General features: G+C 33.4%; 2 protein-coding genes across 2 annotated transcripts; one reads left to right on the top strand and one right to left on the bottom strand.

The window, feature by feature from the left end:
- Positions 1–2,479: 2,479 nt before the first annotated feature.
- Positions 2,480–10,594, bottom strand: LOC100784181 (ATP-dependent zinc metalloprotease FTSH 9, chloroplastic). Its single transcript, XM_003552914.5, has 13 exons — positions 9,624–10,594; positions 8,655–8,720; positions 8,409–8,543; positions 8,205–8,270; positions 7,650–7,835; positions 7,469–7,555; positions 7,253–7,366; positions 7,017–7,141; positions 5,856–5,964; positions 5,416–5,541; positions 4,403–4,726; positions 4,203–4,326; positions 2,480–3,016 (listed from the first exon to the last, which is right to left on the bottom strand). Exons 1-13 carry the CDS (start codon positions 10,413–10,415, stop codon positions 2,892–2,894), a joined length of 2,379 nt encoding a protein of 792 aa, XP_003552962.1. The 5' UTR covers positions 10,416–10,594; the 3' UTR covers positions 2,480–2,891.
- A 3,062-nt stretch (positions 10,595–13,656) lies between these two features.
- Positions 13,657–16,721, top strand: LOC102663032 (uncharacterized). The gene is made up of 3 exons (XM_041012082.1): positions 13,657–14,942; positions 15,222–16,090; positions 16,278–16,721. Exons 1-3 carry the CDS (start codon positions 13,763–13,765, stop codon positions 16,719–16,721), a joined length of 2,493 nt encoding a protein of 830 aa, XP_040868016.1. The 5' UTR covers positions 13,657–13,762.
- Positions 16,722–22,155: the final 5,434 nt, after the last annotated feature.

Raw genomic sequence — 22,155 nt, 5'->3', positions numbered from 1 at the left:
GTCATATGGATTACGTAATCCGTATGACTCACAGGGATCATGTAATCCGTATGAGGTATACGGATTATGTAATCCGTAAAAATAAAAAACCTTAGGGCATTTTTGAAATTTTGTTTTAATGTTAGGTGCAGAAGTAATATGCCTAGTGCACTTAGCAAAGCCCCAGCCCTTGGACTCAAGTTGTTACCTCAACACAATTGCAATTAATTATGATTTATGGGCCTGCTTTATCTTATGAAAGGGGCCACCATTCAGAAACTAACTTTCTTAAAATATTACTAGCAATTCGACAAAATATTTTAGAGTAACACATGGTAGAGTCCTTGTATATTTCACAAAATCAAACTGTACACAAACATACATTTGCAGACAATCACATGCATAGTTATTAGAATCATACGATAGATGCATGAATCTATGCAATTTTGTATATGGATACAAACCATTCGATTCATATGATTCAACAATTGGTTATTTGTTCTTTCTTTTTACTTGCACCAATTCTCATGAAAAGTATAAGCTTAAATTGTTAACTGAAAAGACATTGAAGAAACGCTTCTAAACTGATCTTATTTGATTATTCCACTCCTTTATTTATCACTCAGTGGTTCAATGCATTTACTTTAGTTAATTGCTTTGTTTCTATTCTTCTAAAATAAAGACTTTACAAACTTTGATATATCTAATCCTTTTATAAGCCTTCTTGTTAAGTTGTTTTATCTATTTCTATTGGATAAATACCCATTTTAATCCTTACAAGTGTGATTTGGTGACATACTAAAAGATGGAAAAATAAAATTTAATCTATGTACAAAAATGACAACATATCAATTTATTATGAAAAAAAGTATTACATGGATTGCTAACTCAATAAGATTAATTCGTCATCAAAATGTCTAAGCATTAATTTGTCATTTTTGTCAATTATAAAACAATGGTTGAATTTATTTATTTTTGCTACATCTCTTTGCACAATTACTCTTTCTTTCCTCTCTCCTTCCTCGCTCTTTTTTGTTGTGAAACCCTTGGAGACCCTCAATGACATCAAATCCTTGAAGCTCGACAACACTTTGGTCGCATCAATCACGTCCTATCATTGTGGTCAATAGCCAAGGAGGGAGGCATCAAGGAACTGTTGTCAGGGACAGAAACTTCTTGAAGCTCTTCATTGTTGTCGCATTCTCCCCTGCCGCAACACCGGTCCATCGTTGACCGAGGCTTTTCAATGCACAAAGAACTCATAGTTAAAGGAAGCCATGACGATGAAGCATGAAATGGCGTGAATCGAACCTTGTGAGGAACGGTGTTGGTGGGAAGCAATTTGAAATAAGGGTTGAGGTATGGAACTGGGGAAAATGAGGAGAGGGATGAGACTATGCGAGGTTTCACTAGCAATTATACACAACCAAACCTTTTTCATTGTGTCTTTCTCAAATTCAAATCACTCAATTTAACGAGCAAAAGAATCACTCTTCCCACATTTTCTTAATCCAAAATCTCTAAACGTTAAGACCTGTCGAGGTCATCACCATCGACACCTTAGACGACCTCGAACACCCTCATCTGAATTGATTCTTTCATCTCTCAAAGTTTGTCTTTATGTGCCACACACTTAAATTTCACTTGTTTTTTAATGGGATGTTTTTGCTCGTGTTTTTCCATGTGTTGTGTGATTTGATGTGAAAGGGGTTTGTGTGAACTTGTGTTGCAGGTGAAAGAGGGTGCAAATCCTGCTTCACGGGACTTTCCATGCAACCATCTCCGAGGTTGAGCGGTTGCGATGGTCTTGTCATCATAGTTATTTTCGATGTTGGTATATCATCGTAGTGGTGAAAATTGGTGGAGAAGCCATAATGGTGATTCTATACTCCCTATGGTTTGGAATGGTTGCAACAAATATGGTGCTTTTGCTCTGGAATGTATTGTAGAAAGAAGGGTAATTGGAAAAAAAAAGGACAGAAAGAGAAAATAAAAAATAAAAATAAAAAATACAAAAACCATGAAGTAAAAAGCAAAAGTTACACATCCAGAAATTAGTCATATTGAGTCAGCAACCCAAGTGATATTCTTTCTCTTGACATCTTAGTCCTAAGTTGTCACATAAGCACGAAAGTTAGCTATAACAAAAAAAAATTATAGATAGAACTAATTTGTTGTCATTTTTATACATTCAAGAACTAAATTTTATTTTTCTATTTTTCAAAGACTATGTCATTGGTTGACACTTTCAAGGACTAAAATGTATATTTACTCATTTTTATTTTAAATTTTTTACATTTAACCCAATCTAATTTATATGATGCAACTGAAGTAATTTTGCATTGTTCTCTGAATCTTACAATTCGATACAAAGTATGATTCGCGATTCAAAAATTAGCTCACTGATTCGCAATTCGAATCTCAATTTGATGAACTTGATCACATGTAACAAAAAATTGCCTGTAAAACAAATTCCGAAAAAATATTTTGGAGTAGCACGTGGTAAATTTCCTTGTATATTTCAGAAAATCAAACTGTACACAAACATACATTTGCAGAAATCACATGTAACATAAATGATTGTCAGTAAAACAAATTCATATACGAGCATGCATGTAGTAAAGGTGCCACCAGTTAAAGAATTGTGAAACATGTGAAGAGGTATTGATGTGTATATTTGAATCTTCCCATCTCCCATGGATTTGGACATTTGGTGGAGTGAATTATAACACAAATAACAGGCTGGCTACTTGTTAAAAATGATGCCAAAATTCACCTTACAGGGATGTACAAAGTTGTAAAGGTGAATTCATGCTATTTGAGATATAACTTCACTGGCTTCGGAGCAATGGTGTCAATTCATACCCCAATTTACAGTCCACATAGCTAGCATAATAAACAGCTATCAACTGTCAGGAACCTGTCTGCGATGGAAGAAGAGGTGGCTGTGTACCTTTGACAAAGGCATCAAGCTCTGTTGGTGCGACAACCAATCTTAACCACTTCTGTAGCTCTTCACCCTCAACTTTCTCCTTTTCTGAAGAATAAGCACTATTAGAACATGATAGCTAAGCCAAAATGAAGTGGTTCAACAAAATCATTATAACTATCATGGAAGCAAATGATGCTAAAACCCCAAATTAAATAAAATCCCAAATATAATTCTTCAATGCAATTTCAACAGATGGTGTAATGACATAAATAAAATACAAACACATGCCTTTTATGGTAAAATGAGCATTTGTTCACACTCCAAGCCAAACAGCTAATGTTGGGAGCAAGTAAACACAACATATCCAAACTCAATATTCTATTCAGGATCAGGAAGGGAAAACAGGATTGTAAATCATGGGATTGTAAGATCCTATAAAACTTGTTATGTATTATATGTTATATATTTGTCTCTATTATAGTATTATATAATATATAATTACGAAATAATATTTTTATAAATATTTTTAAATATTATAGAGTAATTTATGGTGTTGTAATAATATAATATATGATTAATAATAAAAAGACAACAAAAAAAAAGTTCCACAATTATAAGACTGTTTGGGATGGAGTGGGCCAATTTATGTCCAGGACCAACACCCTTCTCACCCAAAAAAACCCTAGCCTCTTTCTAGCTTGATCAGTCATCACCTTCGATGACCAAGAATAAAGAAATCCTTCCCTCTTCTCCCATCAGCCATCACCCCTTATCACCAAGAAAAGGAGAAACCTAGCCTCTTCTCCCATCAGCCGCCACCTCCATCTAGAGCCTTTCTGACAGCAACACAAATGGAGGAGCAGTCACGAGGCTTGAAAATTGATCATGAATTGGACCCTCTTCAGCAACTAAAAAAAATTGCACGTGGAAATCACATGTTCCCACGATTTTGCAATTCTGCATGGCGATTCTACCAACTCTGCTCATTTGCAATTCTGAGCATATGCACGAACTGGCTTAGGCATGGCAAAAGCGTAGAATCATGCTATTCTACCAGTGGACTCATGATTTTGATTACTATACATCTAACACTGATATTAAAGAGTTATGTACTTGAACATTCAAGTATAGTTCATCATATTCTTCGTTTAAACAGTACAACTTTAACCCTAAACATATCTGTTAATCATTTAAGTGTTTTAAAAGATATTGCATGTATTCATTGCTATTATTTGACAATCACCAACACAATTCCAAATTACCAAACATTAAAAACAGAAAGTATAATTACCTTCCAAATCAGCACCAAGGCCCTCCAAAACAGTAGGATTGGCTCGGATAATGGAAAGTGCTACAGCCAGTGCAGACTGCAGTAATGTTTGCACCTCTTTTTGAACAAGATCAACAAGATGTCCCTGTTGTTTTCCAACTAAAATCAGCATATGCAAGAAATTGAATAGGAAGAAGTAAAAAGTTACTGAATTGCAGGACCTGATCCCTTCCCCAAGGAACTGCTCCCCCAGACTCATCAATTCCACCACTAGAAAGAGTGGCTATTGAAACAGGACCTATGGTCTGATTAAGACCATATTCAGCTATAGCCTTGTATGCCATGTCAGTTGCTCGTCGTATGTCATCAAGTGCACCTGTTGACACTCGACCAGAAAAAACAACTTCTTCAGCTGCACGTCCTCCAAGAAGGGTCACCAGGCGACCATGCAACTCATCGACAAATAGCAAGTATCTATCCTCAGTTGTTGGAGGAATATAAGTAAAGCCCAAAGCCCCTCCTGACCTTGGCAATATACTTAGTTTCTGATGACAAACACAACATATTAAGGCATTGAATCATCCTTAAAGTATTTAAGGACTAATGATGTGCAACATAGAGATTTCCAAGATACAACTTATATACACAAGTAGGCTGCAAATCTTAAGGAGTAAGTTCTACAACTGTGAGTGAAAATATTCATTTACCAATAATATGATGATTCATAAACAAAATGAAACACAAACCAAACTTAATGGAGCACATTATATACATTACTTTGCTTCCAGAAGTCTCCTATCTAAGATTTTCACAATTTCACCTTGTTTTTATTTATCAGATATCATTCCAGAACTTTATACATTATTCATCAAAAACACCTATAATTTCCAAACACCAATGAAGCAAAAAATGAATGTGAAAATTGGCCCATCAACCTCATATCTCATCCCCAACCCCCTAAAGGTAAGCAAAATCATTTCTAGTCACAGACTAGTATATTAAGAATCTCAAAAGCAGAGCGAATATGAACTAGAAATCATCAATCATCAGAGTAATTTTAAACATAAATACAGTAATTCTAGTCACAGGCTAACATACTAAAAATCCCAAAAGCATAGCAAGTGAATTCCAAAATTTCAAATAGGCAAATATGTGTATACAAGCGCAATCTGCATATCTGTATTGGCAGTGACATTTTTTAGTTGCCAGTAATATAGCATCTTCAATGGTTTACCTCAACACGTGGCTGTCCAGGAAGAAGCTTTGCAACTGCAGTACCTACTACAGCATGACCAGCCTCATGTCGTGCAACTACAGCCTTCTCACTTCCTCGCAACTTGGCAGTCTTCTTCTCTATGCCCTAAAACAAATACTTTGGTTCATATTTAAAACAACCAATTGCAAAACTGAAATTTTCAATTTTACATTCATTTGACAGTTAGAAAAATCAGACTAAACTACATGTTCTAACAGTCAAGTGTGTAAAAATTAGATACATAAACATCCAAGAACATTAAAAGAACCAAAGGTCAAGAGTGAATGTTGATCATCACTAGAATACAAGTTAGACTACTTTTATCCATACCATACAACTATGTCCAACTGTTCACATAAGGTACTAAAGACCATATAATTAGAGTATATTATAGACCACCATGAGCAAGTGTGACTTACAGCTATAGATCTTTCTACAGCTTGGATGAAATCAAGTTTCTCCACCACAACTTTATTTTGTCTCCCAGCCAGTAAAGCAGCCTCATTTACTAGGTTTGCAAGATCTGCTCTGTAATGATGTAAATAGCAGGGTAGTCAAAATCAATATTTACCTCCGATCAAAAAGGGGGTACAAATCATAAATAGAATTGCAAGATTTTACAAAATTCATATACATTTGCAAATATGAATATAAATTCATATATATGCATATTAGTACATATAACCCATATTCCATAAATGTCATGCATCATATTCACAAGTCATAAACCCATAAAGTAGTATAAAACTTTACAACTCCAAAACACAAGTACACAACACATCAAGTTTTTGACAAGTTATAAATTACAAGGCATAAAACTTAAACACCAAACGTGAATAGTGATATTCTAATCCTAAAATCTAGATGTCTAACTAACAAATGCGCCACATTATAGTCACAAGGATCTAGCATTTGATCCTCATGACCTCATTTTCAGCTCCATCAATGGGTGTGGGGAACAAGAAGAGAGGATGGGTTCAAACAGTAACAGCAAGAGCAAAAAAACTCAAACCTATCAACAGTGAACCAAGAAGAAATTCAAGTAAAAAAAGAGAACAGAGACAAAATGGTAGCAGGTACAGAGGAAGAAGAATGGCAGTTAGGGGTCAGTTTTCATTGTTATAGATGCTTCGTGAAGAAGAAACTTAGGGTTCAGAATCGCACAAAATGAAGCAGCAGCTTTGAACAGTGTTGAACCAAATCAGGGGTCACTAACTTAAAAAGTGGGTAAAAAATAAAACCAGGTAAAAAAACCTTTAAAACATCAGTTTCATGAAATAAATAATAAAAAAAAAAAAGATACACAACTTTCATTAATTCAATACACAAATTAACGGGTTCTATTACGTTGGCTATATGTTATCAATGATTTCCACAGAGGGATTTTATGACTTGAATCCCGATTTCATTGGAAATTTGAATCTTTCAGAGGGATTAAAATTCGATTGACTACCATAGTAACAAATACAACAATAGTTTTATAATCCCATTAGGTGAGATAATGATGAGCCAGTTTCCAACTGAAATTCCAATCTCTATATTTTCAAAAAAGGGAGAGTAGGCAGGGGAAGCATACTTACCCAGTAAAACCAGTGGTCATACAAGCAATGCCACTGAGGTCAACATCCTTGGCTAAAGGAAGTTCCTTCTTGGAAACATGAACTTTTAGGATGGCTTCTCTTCCAATTCTATCAGGTGCTTCTACCTAAGAATTATGGGAAGTTTGTTAAAGATATGCAATGTGATAATTTTGTATTAATATCAATATTAAAACCTTAGGAGGTAATGTATTAAAAATTGAAAATAGAATACAGACCATAACTACACGATCAAATCTTCCTGGCCGGCGAAGTGCAGGATCCAAGACATCTGACCGATTAGTAGCTCCAAGAACAATCACTGAAGAATTGCTATCAAACCCATCCATCTCCTGCAATGCAACTTTAACAAATTAACCTCATTAAGGTAGTTTTACTTAAAAATTTATTTCTTTACATCCACAAGAAACAGAAAATGTCAAAGGAATGCTGACAGTGAGCAACTGATTCAAGGTTTGCTCTCGTTCATCATTGCTGACAATGCGAAATTTGCCATCACGACTTTTAGCCACAGCATCTATCTGCATACCAAAAGAAATGCTGATCAGTTTAATATTAAATAATATATGTTGAACCAAGTGATTCCACACAACAAAAGAATATATATTTTTATACCTCATCAATAAAGATTATGGACGGAGCTTCCCTTTTAGCCCTTGCAAATAGATCTCTTACACGAGAGGCACCCATGCCAACATACAATTCTACGAACTCACTAGCAGAACAACTTATAAATGGCACATCAGCTTCCCCAGCCACAGCCTTCGCAAGTAAAGTCTTACCTGTTCCAGGAAGACCCACCTGTAAGATAATCAACAGATATTCACTACCTAGATGACAATATAAAACAATGTTAAAAATCCTCAAACATGCAGAAAAGACAAAAGTGAAAACATTTCAAGAATTTATACCCAAGACTACCTATGCCGTGCCCAACACAATATTGGTCCTTTTTATTGCAAGTTAATTATTACTTAAATATGAGAAAGAAATGTTAGTATAACACACTACGCGACCCCGCTGGATTTTAGCCCAAGAATTCCCCATCAAAATTTCACATATGTAACCCATTCTCAGACAATTATTCACAACTACACAGTGTAGGCTAATAGAATATATGGTTTCATCCTGGGATAAGGACAATTATCGGATACTCTAGCTAGAACTTACCAAGAGAACACCACGAGGTGGGCGAGCACCAAGCCTTACGTATCTATCTGGATTTTGCAGAAATTCCTGGCAAGTGAACATCAGCATAATCAAAACTAAAACCCTTTATCACCAGAAAAACTAAAAATTGAAAATATAAATAAAAAGCCTCTAAAACACCCTACAGACTGTAAGTGATGAAAATAATAAGAGAGTCCGGCTTACTACAATCTCTTCTAACTCCTCTTTAGCTTCATCAACACCAGCAATATCAGCAAAAGTGACTGTTTCTCCTTGTTCAGATGACTTTGTACCAGCAGAAGGGCCTGATTTGCGGTTCCGTATCTGACCAGCCGTATGCTGCACACAGCATACAATTATTAAGAAAAATGTATCATTTTAAAGTTGTGGGAAACATATGTTGTATACAAAGGTCCAAGGAATTCAGATGGGGCAAGAATGCAAACTCACCTGAGAAAAGCTTACAGGGAATCGATGGAGAAGCCCCGCAAGCACAGCAGCATAAAACAAGGCTATCTGTGAATATGAGAATGAAGTCAGTATGCCATGTGTAATGGGTCATATCATTATGGAATCTACCTTGAGAGAACCAAGGAAATTCATAATCAATTGGAACAAGCAGGTGAATATTTTGAACCAGTGATACAATATTGAATTGATAATGTGATACTAGAGAAAACGAAAGTAACACGGTCATAAACTACAAATACTAAATAGCACATACTTATCAAATTTTAAATGGTTGTGTTACTGTGTGCAGATTGTCCTCAAGAAGCCAATATAAGAGTTAGCTTTTATAAAACAAAGTAATCCAATGCTTTAATAAATTAATACTTCAGATGGGAGTAGGCTTTCTGAAAATTATCCTTCTAAAATAGTATAATGATTTACAAATGATGGGAGCTGAATCCACGTCTCTAAGTGCTCTTCTCTACAAGAAGAAGGAAACGCTTAAGTACCTAGATTTTAGTCCTGCCCCTTCACCATAGCTATTGATATTGAGCATTCCCCATGTTTAAATTTTTTGGTAAAACAAAACAATTGCTTCATTCTGAGAAATAACCATAATTCTTATTCCTCTTTCAGGTCTCAAGATTTTACATTCAAACAACAGTACATACTGCAACAAGAACATTAAGCTTCAGAACACTGGCCTGCCCCCAAAATAAGGTAAAAGAAAATAGCTAAAAGTGTGATGAGGCTCTTGATACCCATTTCCAGCATCAACCTCCTCACAACAAAAGCCTTGTCCCACCAGGTGAAGTAGGTTACACGAATCATACAATGCCAACGCTCTAAACTAAATTCTTATACCAAAAGTTTCCAGCACCACAGTAACAATGTCAATTCTATTTTATTTCTCAAACTTCATATATCTCTAAAATCACACACAGCAAAAAAGTGCTGCAACATGCTTACCAGAGCAGAGTTAAAGAATCCGCCAGACCGCTTATCTGGGGACCCAAATTCCACTTTATTGTCCAGCATCTTCTCATAGGGTGTTCTGATATCACTAGGCCTTGTGGTAGTATACACTATCCTCCTAGTTGTTGCAACACTCTTCACCAAAGACTCTGATTCCTGCAACCTACTACTACTACCTGCAACAACATCACCACCATCATCATGGCTTGTTCCAACACCAGCCTTCAACTTGAACATGATGTGGACCCCATCAACCTCCACCTTGTGCACCTGGTCACTATTGATCCTACTCAAAAAATCACTATAAGGCACACTCACAAACACAGTCGGAGACCGAGGATCCGACCCGGGTAGCGAAACTCCGGGCCGGAGCAACCGCAAAACGAAAAACGCAATCCCAATTTGCATGAGCAGGACCCCAATTTCCTGAGCCTGAATCAGGGGCTGCCACCGCCACCGGCGCCACCGCCACCACCACCCGCCCTTTCTCCGGTTCGAATCGGCGTCGTCGTCGCTGCCGGTTTTCTTCTCGCCGGAATCCGCCGCGGAATCGGGTTCTCCGGCGGAACGACACACCCATGATGTTCGGTGGCCACCCCTCAAACCGAACCTAAGCGAATCGTTGGATGAAATTGGACATCGGAAACGACACGAAGAGGGGTTGAAACGACGGAGGGTGGTCTCGATATGGGGAAGGGAAACCCTAGAATTTGCGCGGGAAAAGGGTTTCAATTTGGTGTGGGTTAAGGGAGGGAGATAGTGAAAGTGATGCTCTAAGGGTAACATTCGAAGGGAGTGAGTGAGACCCAGAAACGAAAAATCGGAACTTGGAACGTGGGTATAGGAGTTTGCAGAGTGCAACAATGGTGGGTGAAGAAGAAGGAGAGAGAGAAGGTTATTAGGAAGCGAACGATAACCGTTGGATTGAAGGGAGACTTGGAAGATCTGAACCGTCGATTTTCTCGTTTTGGCACATTAGTCAATAGTCAATACTCATCATCGCTCACGCTCATGCCTCAAGTTCTGTTTTCCTCTCGTGCGTATTTTGTTCTTTTATTGGTTTTCTTTTCTCGATTTCAAACACATGCTATTGGATTATGCATGCGTGAGATTACTATGTGTTTGAAAAATCTCTTTTTTTAAAGTTTTGTTCTTTTATAAGAGGTTAAGGGAGAAGAATGACAAAATATGTTACCTCATTCTAAAATTAAAACATTCTTGGGAATATCCTATAATTGTGTATGACACTAGATAAAGATGGGATAACCTTGGTTCGGTATTCTTTTTGTTTGCGGTGGATTAATTGTAGCTGGTAATGTATTTGTTTTGGGTACCCTTGGTACCTCTTTAATGTTATGCTTTTTTGGCCGATAAAAAAAACATTCGAGGATTAGTCCATAAACTAAAGTGTGAAAGTAGTTAAGGAGCCTAATTTGCTTGTTAGAAAGGGAAATGCTACCGTGTCACTCTAAAGCACATCCATATCAACACATTGATGTAAGCATTTTACTATTACGTGAACATTTTTATTAAATATTGAATGTATCCAAATTGCATATTTAATAATGGGGACCAAACTCATGAAAAAAGTGGAAAATTAAATTCAATGAATGAATGACAATATTAAAGAGAATAAGAGATGAAAGTGCACCTTTTAATTATTTTTCTTTGTTTGTTCTTTTTATTTATTTATTGTGGGCATTAGGCCAGTAAGTAAAAAAAAGAAGCCTCAACATTCCTAGTGACATATGTATAATTTGAAAGTTTTATAGAAGATTATAAATCTCACCTAATAAAAGATTAAATGATTTATTTAATCTTTTATTTTTCTTTAATTTGATCTTTTATTTTTTGAAAAATTTATTTTGATCTTTTATTTGATTCAGTTTGATTCTTTTCTTCATCACAGTTTAATTTAACGTTGTTAACGAGATAAAAATATGGACGAATAAAAATTATGACCATGTAAGTTTCTTTTCTCTCTTTTTCTCCCTCTGATTCCTCTAATATGCGCCAAAATAAATGACACTGTGTAGATCTTGTAGAAATCCACCACAACACAACGCAACACTAATCCATCAAAATAAAACTCATTTTCTGCTTCTTAACCCTAAGATATCTCATCATCCTCTTCTCAAATCCTTTCCCTTCTCTCAACTTCAACACCATTTTTGACCCCCTTTCCTCTACCCGGGTCTAGTATAGAGGTTTCAAAAGCGTTTGTGCATCGAATTCGAGAAGAGGTTAAAGGAGAGCCTCTGAAACCCATTGGATATGTGCAACAAATCGCAAGAAATATCCATCTGGCAACTTGCTCTCTCTCGTCACAACCATCCCCGTCAACATGCCGACAAGATCTTCTGGTGTTGGCATCTCCACCGATGCATCTTGTGGCTCGGACCCTAAGAAACTAAGCAGAGGAGTGGGAACGACAATGTTGATTATTTGTGATTTAGGGTTATGATTTAGGGGTTCTTGATTTCTGATTTTGGGTTGTGATTTGTGATTAGGCTATTGATTTCTGATTTGGGGTTGTGATGTGGGGTTCTTGATTTGTGGTTCTTGACTTGTTTTTGAGGAAAAAAATTAACGATCAATAACTTTATATTATTAATGATGTTAAATCTATTTGAACGATTATTTTAAATCTTTTTTATTAAAATAAAAAAGATTAAAAGATAAAATATCATCAAATTAAACCAAAAAACCAAAATAAAATACCAAATAGATCGTTTAGCCAATAAAAAACGTCAATAAAATTTTTCGAAGGTGTAAAGCTAAACATGAAATCTTAATCGTTTTATCAAGTCATGTTTAAGAAAAGTCATTTTATAGATTTATAAACACGTTTATCTTTGAAAAACCGAGGCTCTAGAAATGATTTTTGGAGCAACAAATACCAACGGCCATGTTAATTGACCTTAAATATTTCTTTTTCTTTTTTTTTATCAAAATATTTCTTTTTCTTTTTAATATATAATAGTACCTTTTTTAATCCCATTATCTCATAAATCATGCTATTCTAAGATATCATTTAACAAAACTTGTTGTAGCTAATAGCCATAACTGCGTAACGAAACATTGGTTTACCAATAGCAAGGCAACAACAAGCAATTTGACAGCTACCATCTTTAATGTTCTGTGAAGGCCAAGGCCAAGAAACTAGTCTATTGCTCCGGATACATTTTTATCAAGGTAATTTGTTTTTTTAGTACAACTAAGTGTGGATCTATATCAACTTATTTAATCTTAAAAATATTTAATAATTAAAACAGGAAATTTTAAAATAATTAAAAATTAATCGAATCTTGTGTGCTATGTATCAGAGATGCACTGCTGCTACTCAATACGAATAACATCTGCATGAATAATGTATTAACATGGAGTGTTGGCTTTCTTTCAAAACAAACATTAATTAAAAAATTAAAATATATATATATATATATATATATATATATATATATATATATATATATATAAAATAATCTTTGACATAAAACATTTCATGGAGAAAATGGTTTTGTAACTATTAGCATTTTCCATAATGTGTAGCATCAGAGAGTATTACACCCCCTCCCTTTGTTTTTTTCTGGATCAATTTTCCCCTTTGTGCATGGTAAGTAAACTCCTAAATAAAAGGATCTATGAAATTTTCAGCCAAACGAAAACTTTCCTTAAAAAAGACTAACTAAATTGTCATAGTAATGACTATCCATTTGTTAGGGAAAATCAAACATTTGTTAATTGTTGACCACCATTTGGGGGCTAGTTGGCCTCGTTTCTCTCTATTGCTCCTTCAGTTTTTCAATTTTCTGAATGGTTTCTATGAACCTACGAAATGACTTCATTGCTAAATTTTGATTATCCATCATTTTTATTCTAGTTTGTTACATTTTTTTCCTTGGCAGAAAAACACATTTTCATTGAATATTTTCTTCAATGAGGTTTGTAACAAACATATGTGTCACCTGTGACTGTAATGATTATAGTTTCTTTCTTGAATCTAGCAATGAATAAAATGTTCACAATTTGAGTTTTTCACTGATGGATGAGTTGTAACAATTACATTCAGCCACAAACAAGCTTGAAAGCATTTTAGTTTGTTCTTTGTACAAACATTCAGAGAGACAAAGATGGGTTTGAATGTGAAGGACATTCAAATTCGTTTGTTCAAAGTGGTTCAAGATTCAGCCAAGTCTAGTTACTCATTTATGCGAAGGCATCCACTGGTTTCAGGTGCTTCATTAGTATGCTCCATCCTATATGCATTCCTTTCTTATATTTACAGCTTCTTGGTTTGCATGTCCCCTTTCCTTGTTTGTGCTGTTATTTTCATTAAAATCTTTTGGAGTTCTGAGCAAACTCAACTCAAATATGTCAAAACAAAGGAGGAAAAAGGAGGGCAGAAAAAGGTTGAACCAAAATGTCCAAAGATACCAAATAATAGGAGACCTGAGATGCTTTGTAAGTATCCATCACAGAATGCCACAAGTAAAAGGAGAAACTTTAGTGACAAGAATTGGGATGTATATAGTGGTTTAGAGGATAAGGCCAAGGATTTGTCAGCAGTTTTTCATAATGAGTTCACCAAAAGAAACATAGAGAACAAAGGGGCCAGATCTTTTGAGAAGGGAGAGAGTTCTCTGGATAATAGGTTGTCAGCAAAAAAAACTCAGGTTCCTAAGAGGCAAATCTTGAGATCTGAACCTTCAATGGTTGACTTGGTGGAATGTGGTGATTTAGAGATAGAGAAAAAGATAGAGGATGGAGATGATGAGGATGGGGAAGAAACACAGGAGGAAAGTAACAAGGCTATCGAATGGACAGAAGATGATCAGAAAAATCATATGTATCTTAGGAATTCAGAAATGGAAAGAAACAGAAGGATGGAGAGTCTCATAGCCAGAAGAAGAGCAAAAAAACTATTCAAGGGGCAGATTGAGAAGGGTCAAATTGATAAAAAGTCAATGGCACCAGTGCTTACCAAAAGAAGAAATCACTTAGATTCTTCAAAGGATTTTGATGATGGCTTAGACATGCCTGGTTCTGCCCCATCTTTTATGCCAAGAAGTCCTTATGATATTCCCTATGATCCTTCTGAGGAGAAGCCTAACCTCACAGGAGATAGTTTCCCTAAAGAATTTTCTAGTCAGAAGGATATGCCATTTAGCAGGCATGGAAGCTTCAGTTCAACCCATCTTTTCCCATCAGAAACCAAACATGACCATGGAGCTAGAGAGCACTATTACTTTAATAAAGGAAGCAAATATTCTGACAGACTTGCATACTCAAGATTCAGAAGGCATCATACAGGTGACATTCACTTTTTCTCCTCGTCTTTTTTCTTCCTTCTCAAACTCTTTATCGCTCTCAAAATAAGAGGACATTTGGAAAAGCTTAAATGGACTTATGAAAAATGGTTTGACATTTCTATAAGTCCTTTTTAGCTTATTTCAAAAAGTTCCACAGTTTAATCTTCTTATATTGAACAAGTGATCTATTAAGTTGATTGTCCAACGTACCCTAAATAATAAAAAGAGAAAACTGTGGTAAAAGTTTATTTAGAAAACTGAATGTATTCTACTTATGCAGATAAGGGAACTCATGACTGGCTAATTGACCAGTTGATATACAATGAAGGTGGTGAAAATGGATTGCAAATACCTAATACACTAACAAATGGAGAAGAATCAACACATGAGGAGGATAGAAAATGTAAAACTGATGGGGAAAACATGAAAGATGAGAATGATCATGAAACAAAATCCATGTCAGGTCAAATAAGTGAGCCAGGATCAGATAGATCACGGCCATGGCCAACGTTTCCTAAGCCTCACAGGAGGCTCCTTACTTTTCCGGTATCTACTACTGCTACTACTCATACTACTAACATAAATGAAGCTTTGTATGAAACTGTCACATCTATAGTTGATAAGAGGCAAGAAAGTATATTTTTAACCCATGGGAGAATTTGTCACACCCCAACATATTCTGTAGCTTCTGACTTACAAGTGGAGGTTTCTGAAGTTGGTTCGCCAACATCAACAGTTGGTGAGAATGCTGAGACTAACTCATCCATTGATAGAGACTCTATACTGTATGATGGGGACATTGATAGAGATGTTAGTTCTGGTAGTGAAGAGTTGTGGGGAGCCTCATTCCATGGAGGAAAAGAAGCACAAGGAGTTAGAAGTGAGGCGGATGATAATGCCGAAGTTAACAACAATTCAAAAGATGTTGTCTCGTCAACTACTCCGCGACATATAGATGAAAATGAAGCTGATGTGAGCTCAATGTCCTCAAAATCTGATGTGCCTGAAGATACTCCAACTCATGCAAGTCATCATAACTTCTTTGGTTATATGAAACATCCCGTGAGGGAAACTGAAGCACCACAATCTTCCAATTCTTCTCATGCTTTGGATCAATTACCCAATGAAACACACTCAGAAAGACCAGAGGCGAGTCACTTTGGTACTATTATGTAATAAAAGTTGTTACTGCAAATCTGCAAGTGTTATTTTGTGAATTAATACAAGAACAAAATATGGCATTCTATGTGAGAATAAATCACTTCATTTGCTTCCTTCCTTCAATAGGAAGTCATGAGGGGTATTCTTCTTATTTTTAGAATTTTCTTTTCAATAGGAATGGTGCAACATGCCAGAGAATGTAACAAATGAGGCACAGGTTATCAATGCTGTGAACAACTCAACAAGCACAGAACAAGATAACACAGACAACTTAAGAAGTAATGAAGATCCAGGCACATCGGTAATGCGACAAGAATCAATCGATGAAACCTTCAATGGCTCAGTTTCTTCATCACCAAGGTCTGTGCTACCTGAGATAACCATGGCAGATGAAGTTTCACCTTCAGCTTTTGATCAAGACCTGCATATAGATGCTCAACAATTTATTATGGAGGGTTTGGCCCAAGAAACTTTAAACAGTGAAAGTCCACCTGACACCATGCCTCAAACTATTCAGCCAACGATGGATGATACAACTGATGAATCACATAGTGTTGACTTCAATTTCAATCATTGTCAGGTATGTATTCAGAACATGGTTAGTAACTCCCGTTGCTAAAGGCTTTTGGCACAAGACCATTGGGCCACATTGGCAAACGTATATAGTATTGGTTTTACATGATATCTTAATTTTATCAATGTTTATCAATTTGCCATATTCATAGCTAAATAATTAAATAAAATAAATTATAACTTTCATTGATGTGTGTAAGTGTAACTAAGGGTTTATTTGTTTTATAAAAATATTTTTTTTACCATGACATTATTGATGATTAATCTTTATTGTAGAATCTTACTGATTATCTTTAATGAGATCTTCTTTTATTATTATGTTTTTTTATGCATAAGGTTCAAATCCAAAACTTTATTTAAAGAAAATGAACTTAGTATCATGATGTGTTGATAAAAATATATTTTTTTTTTTAATTTTTACAACTAATTTTAAAATATTTTACTATTTTCACTTTATTTTCTTGAAAGGGGAATGAAGTAAAAATAAGACAACCTTTTATGATTATCTATCAAAATAAAAAGTAAAAATAAAAAATATTTTCTAAACTGACAAAACTTACCGGTAAGACTCAATAAACAATGGTCAGGTTTCTTAAACTTGTTGATCAAAGTTTGATTTTCTAGAGATGGAAAAAAAATCCTTTGTTCAGAGTCTCTTTAAAAGGAATTAATTAAGTCTCTGATTGTGGGTTGGAAATACTCTTGGTACACAAAATAAAAACCAAACTGACTCTAAGTTTTCTCTCTCAAATGAAAAAAGAAAAGCTTCAAGCCTTATTTTGCACATTATGTGTGACATTGACCAGGAGCAGACTAATCACTTAGAGAATTGTATTGAAGAATCAAATGTCTTTGGCAGTATGAATGATGAAGTCAGCAATATGGAAGAGGAGGACAAGTCAAAGAATGATGAGAACAGTGAAGACAATTCTTACCACCTAAATAGACAAGAAGCTACTACAGAATCCACCAGACCAATAAGTGAGATAGCAACTTTGGAGGATATGGTGAGAAATCAAGAGATTTAGTGGATGATAAAATAACATTTGATTATTCAATGTTACTTTGTAACAATTTGTACATCTTTCTGTAAACTAATAGAGCAGGTGCCATCAACAGAGCTGATTGAAGATGATAAGAATGACAAACCATCAAGCAGTAGTAATATTCAAAAGGAGTGACAGCGACAAAGGTGACCTAAGCCAACGGTTCACAACAAAGAATCACGTTATCTATATATGATATATTTGATTGATTGCAATAGCAAATCTTAGGGATGCAAATATTAGGGAACCTAATTGATTGTAATTTTCTAAATTTCCTTATTTATCTTAGTCTCCTTCATGGATTAATAGGATAACCATTGAGGCCAATGATATGCGACACAAATGCAAAAATACATATTCAGTTTTCCTCTTTTTTCACATGCATGGTATCAGGAGTTTTTGATCCTTCCCTAGCCTTTTCCATTTTTTCTCCGTTATTGCTCATGCCAAATTGTTATAAAGTGTATCGGATAAAGTCTCAATAAGCAAATTGACCAGTGGTGAAATCGCGAGTAAGAGGCAGCCTTAGTGATGCAGTTCCGGGATGACAGATAGAATTTTGATGGTTATCTTAGTAAGGACTCTAACACCCAAGTGAATATAATCGAGAAGGGTACAAGGAAGGGAGATAAATGTATACCTAGAGGTTGAGTTCGACTTGAATAGTAATAGTAGGATTAAATTGGCCAAAACAAATCGTTACAATATTCATTAGATTATTGCAAAAGCAGTAAACTCAAGTCTTACTTCTTCCATCAACACTTTTTCAAAAATTTATAAATTCTTTTGACTAGCTTATAAATTACTTTTATCACTAAGAACACAAATATTGTGCAGAATTATGAATAAATGTTTGAAAGATGTATTATATTATTAATATTTTAATTTGACTTATTTGTTGTAATGATGTGCATAGAGGGATGATTTTAGGCAACTTTTACTTATGATTTTTTCTTTATATATATATATATATATATATATATATATATATATATTACCTCTCATATTAAGAGGTTTTAAATAGGACATTACTCATCCATTTCTTTGATGCTTTTATAAAGTGCTTCATCTATAAATAAATAAATAAAATAAGATTTAATGACACTTTTAGTGTTATCAATTATGATGAAATTAAGCAGTTTAGTGAATGACGTGCAAGAATGGGAAATGGTGTTGTAGGTTTTGTTATTATTTTCTAATTTTTCATTAAACTAGGTAAGATTTGTAATTGACACGAGTGTGATATCCGGATACCCACCCCTCATTGGGTCTGTGTTCGATTTAAGTTCTTTATTTTCATTCTTAAAAATAATATTTCTTGGAAATATAATAGTGGGAATGACATTTTTAGGAAAGACATTCTTGAATATTTTTTTAAAAAAAATATTAGGCAGTGTAAGCGAATGTGAATTATTCATGAACCCAGAATTGATCTAGACCAATCTAAATAATTTGGGTTGGATAATTTTTGTATTTGGGCCAAATTCAAACTAAACCAATCAAACTTGTTCAGTTTTTGGTTGGATCATGTGTTTTAATTTTTGAATCCGTTGTTTCGGCCCGTTCATTTGTATTAAATTATTATTATTATTATTATTATTATATGTAATATATAATATATATTTTTAAATTTTTAAAAATATCAAATACTATTAACTATTGATTATTGATTACATAATTTATCAACCTGAATTGAGTAAGCATCAATGCATCCTTAACCTTGAGGATCAAAACGATAATGATTTTATTGATTGAAATAACTTCAAATGGACTTCTAAAAATGTTTTGAATCTATTTATGAAGAGTAAGTCTCTTAATGTCTCATTGGTTTTGGTAGAAAAAGGTGTTTGAAACCTATTTTCACTATGTTTATTGAAACTTCTTACATTGAATATGGTATGCCAACTTAATTTCTCACCCTAATGGATAGATAGGAGTCACTGGAGTGGGGTGTGATGCGGCATCATCATAAAAAAGATTAATAAAAAATCTAATAATAAATAGTTGTGTCTGATTTATTTAATAAAATATTTAACTTATAAAAATATTGCATTTTAAAAAAGAAGAGACCCAATTAAATGTTTTAACCCATTGATCCAACTCAACCCAAATTGTTTACAAAAAAGTTGATTTTGGTTGAGTTTCATTTTTTTCTTAGAAAACTGACTCAAACCAACTCGTTCAAGTTTGACTGCATTGGGTCATGAGTTTGACCAAACTCAATCCAAACCTACTCGCTTATACCCGTAATATTAGAAAAACATTTTATGACACATTATTGTAAACACATAAATTATTATTCTTTAATAAGAGTGTTTTTAGAGTATTTTTTCTTAATATTTTATCTTTTCAACACATCATTTTCATCTTAAATTAAATTTTAATATTTTTAATATAAATTGTTACTAGTTAAAAATAACATTGAATCACAATATAAGATATTTATCATAAATATAAAATACAATCATTTGTGTTCAAAAATATTTATTCATCACGAATTTTAAGTATAATATAATATAATTTTTTTTCTTCCCTTAATTTCTAGACTTAATTATAAAATATGTCTCTCTATTTTGTCTATTACACATTAAACTAGAAAGTTGACCAATATTTTCTTAAAAAATAAGAACTTAAAAAAAATTTAAAGAAAGACTAAAACCATGATCCTTGCAGTAATAAGAACACTCTTTTACCACTACACTCAAGTGTTCATTTAAATATTTGGTGCAAAATGTAGTATTAATATAAGTTTTCAACAAAAATAGTTCAAAATTTAATTTTTTTAAAATTTTTTATATTTTTATAATCTTATATATTATTTTTTAAAATATAATATATAAGATTATATTCTATTTTCACATAAATTAGAATATTTATATTTACATAAGCTTTATTTTTGTTTTATATATTATATTTTTATAATTCAAAATTTATTTTATAAAGTAAATATATAATATAAATATTATCTTTAATGTATATTTTTTTAATATTTATATATGTGATTTAATGATACTATTTTTTTAACCTATTTTAAGTTATTTTTTTATTTATTATAATAATATTTTTTATTTATATTTAACTTTATCTAATCAGGTACAATTTTTTTAAAGAATTAAATTATATACTGAAGGTACATAATTAAATAAAATGACTATATTTTCTATTTTTTAAAATATTTATGTATGTAATTTATTGGCATTATTTTTTTATCTATATTATAATAAATAAGATGATATCTTAATTTAGATAAAAAAATATTGTCACTAAATCATAAGTTTTATTTTAAAAGATAAATATAATATATAAAATAAAAATAAAACTTATATATATATATACATATATTCTAATTTATGTGAAAATAGAATTTAATCTTATATATTGTATTTTAAAATATAATATATAAGATTATAAAAATATAATAAATTATAAAAAAATTATTTTCGCATAAAATTTATATTAATATTATATTTTGTATCAAATATTTAATTGAAAATTTGGGTGTAATTGTAAAAGAATGTTTTTCTTAATTCAAGGACCATAATTCTAGTCTTTATTTAAGTTCTTATTTTATAAAAACATATTTATCAACTTTTTAGTTTAATTAATATTTAAAATAAACTCTAAAGATTAAGATAATATAATTTAAAATATAAGACTCAAATAATAAATTAAAAAATAGGGAGACAAATTTTACTATAATTTCTATTCACCCAATTGAATATATAAAAAAGAAAGTAACCAAAAAGAAAATAGATGGACTTTGACCGATAAAGTAGAATTTCAAGTGACAGTTGGAGCAAGATCACTTGTCAGCTAAATCTCTTGACAGACCCTTTGTGTGTGGTCAAATTGACCTCAAGGGGTTTCATTTAGAAACTAATTCCCAATCAGGGTCTATTTTGAAACATTTTGCGTTGGGATTTATTTTGTGTAAGCGTTTTGCCGAGGAGCATGGCAAAACACATATTTCGCCAAGAGGAACAACGAAATACCCATTTATTTCACTAAGCATGCCAACGAAACACACATTTCACCATTCGTCTCAGCGAAATGGGCTCCTAGGTTCGGTGGCTTTCGGTGTAGGTGCAGTGTGTGTCAAAGTAGGGGTGAAGGGGGTGCAGTGTATTTCGTCATCCGTACTGGCGAAATAGCTGGTTATATAATAAAAAAATAGTTTCACCATCCGTACCCGCGAAAATGGCTAGGTATATAATAAAAAAATTGGTTCGCTGCCTTTACCGAAAATTGCTTCCCTTTAATTATGCACTCCTAAGAGACATAAGAGACACATCAGTTTCAAGTTTTCTTATTTCTCCGTATCTCTCTCATTCTAATATCAGATCTGCTTGTATCTCTCCCTTTTAAATCCTCGCATCATTCACAAATTTTGTTTGAAGTAATTTTTTTTTGTAGAATTAAGTTTTAATCTCAAGT

Source organism: Glycine max, chromosome 18, assembly GCF_000004515.6.
Source record: "Glycine max cultivar Williams 82 chromosome 18, Glycine_max_v4.0, whole genome shotgun sequence".
NCBI classification, from domain to species: domain Eukaryota; kingdom Viridiplantae; phylum Streptophyta; class Magnoliopsida; order Fabales; family Fabaceae; genus Glycine; species Glycine max.
The sequence above is the reverse complement of the archived record's forward strand: the minus strand, read 5'-3'. Positions and strand labels throughout refer to the sequence as shown.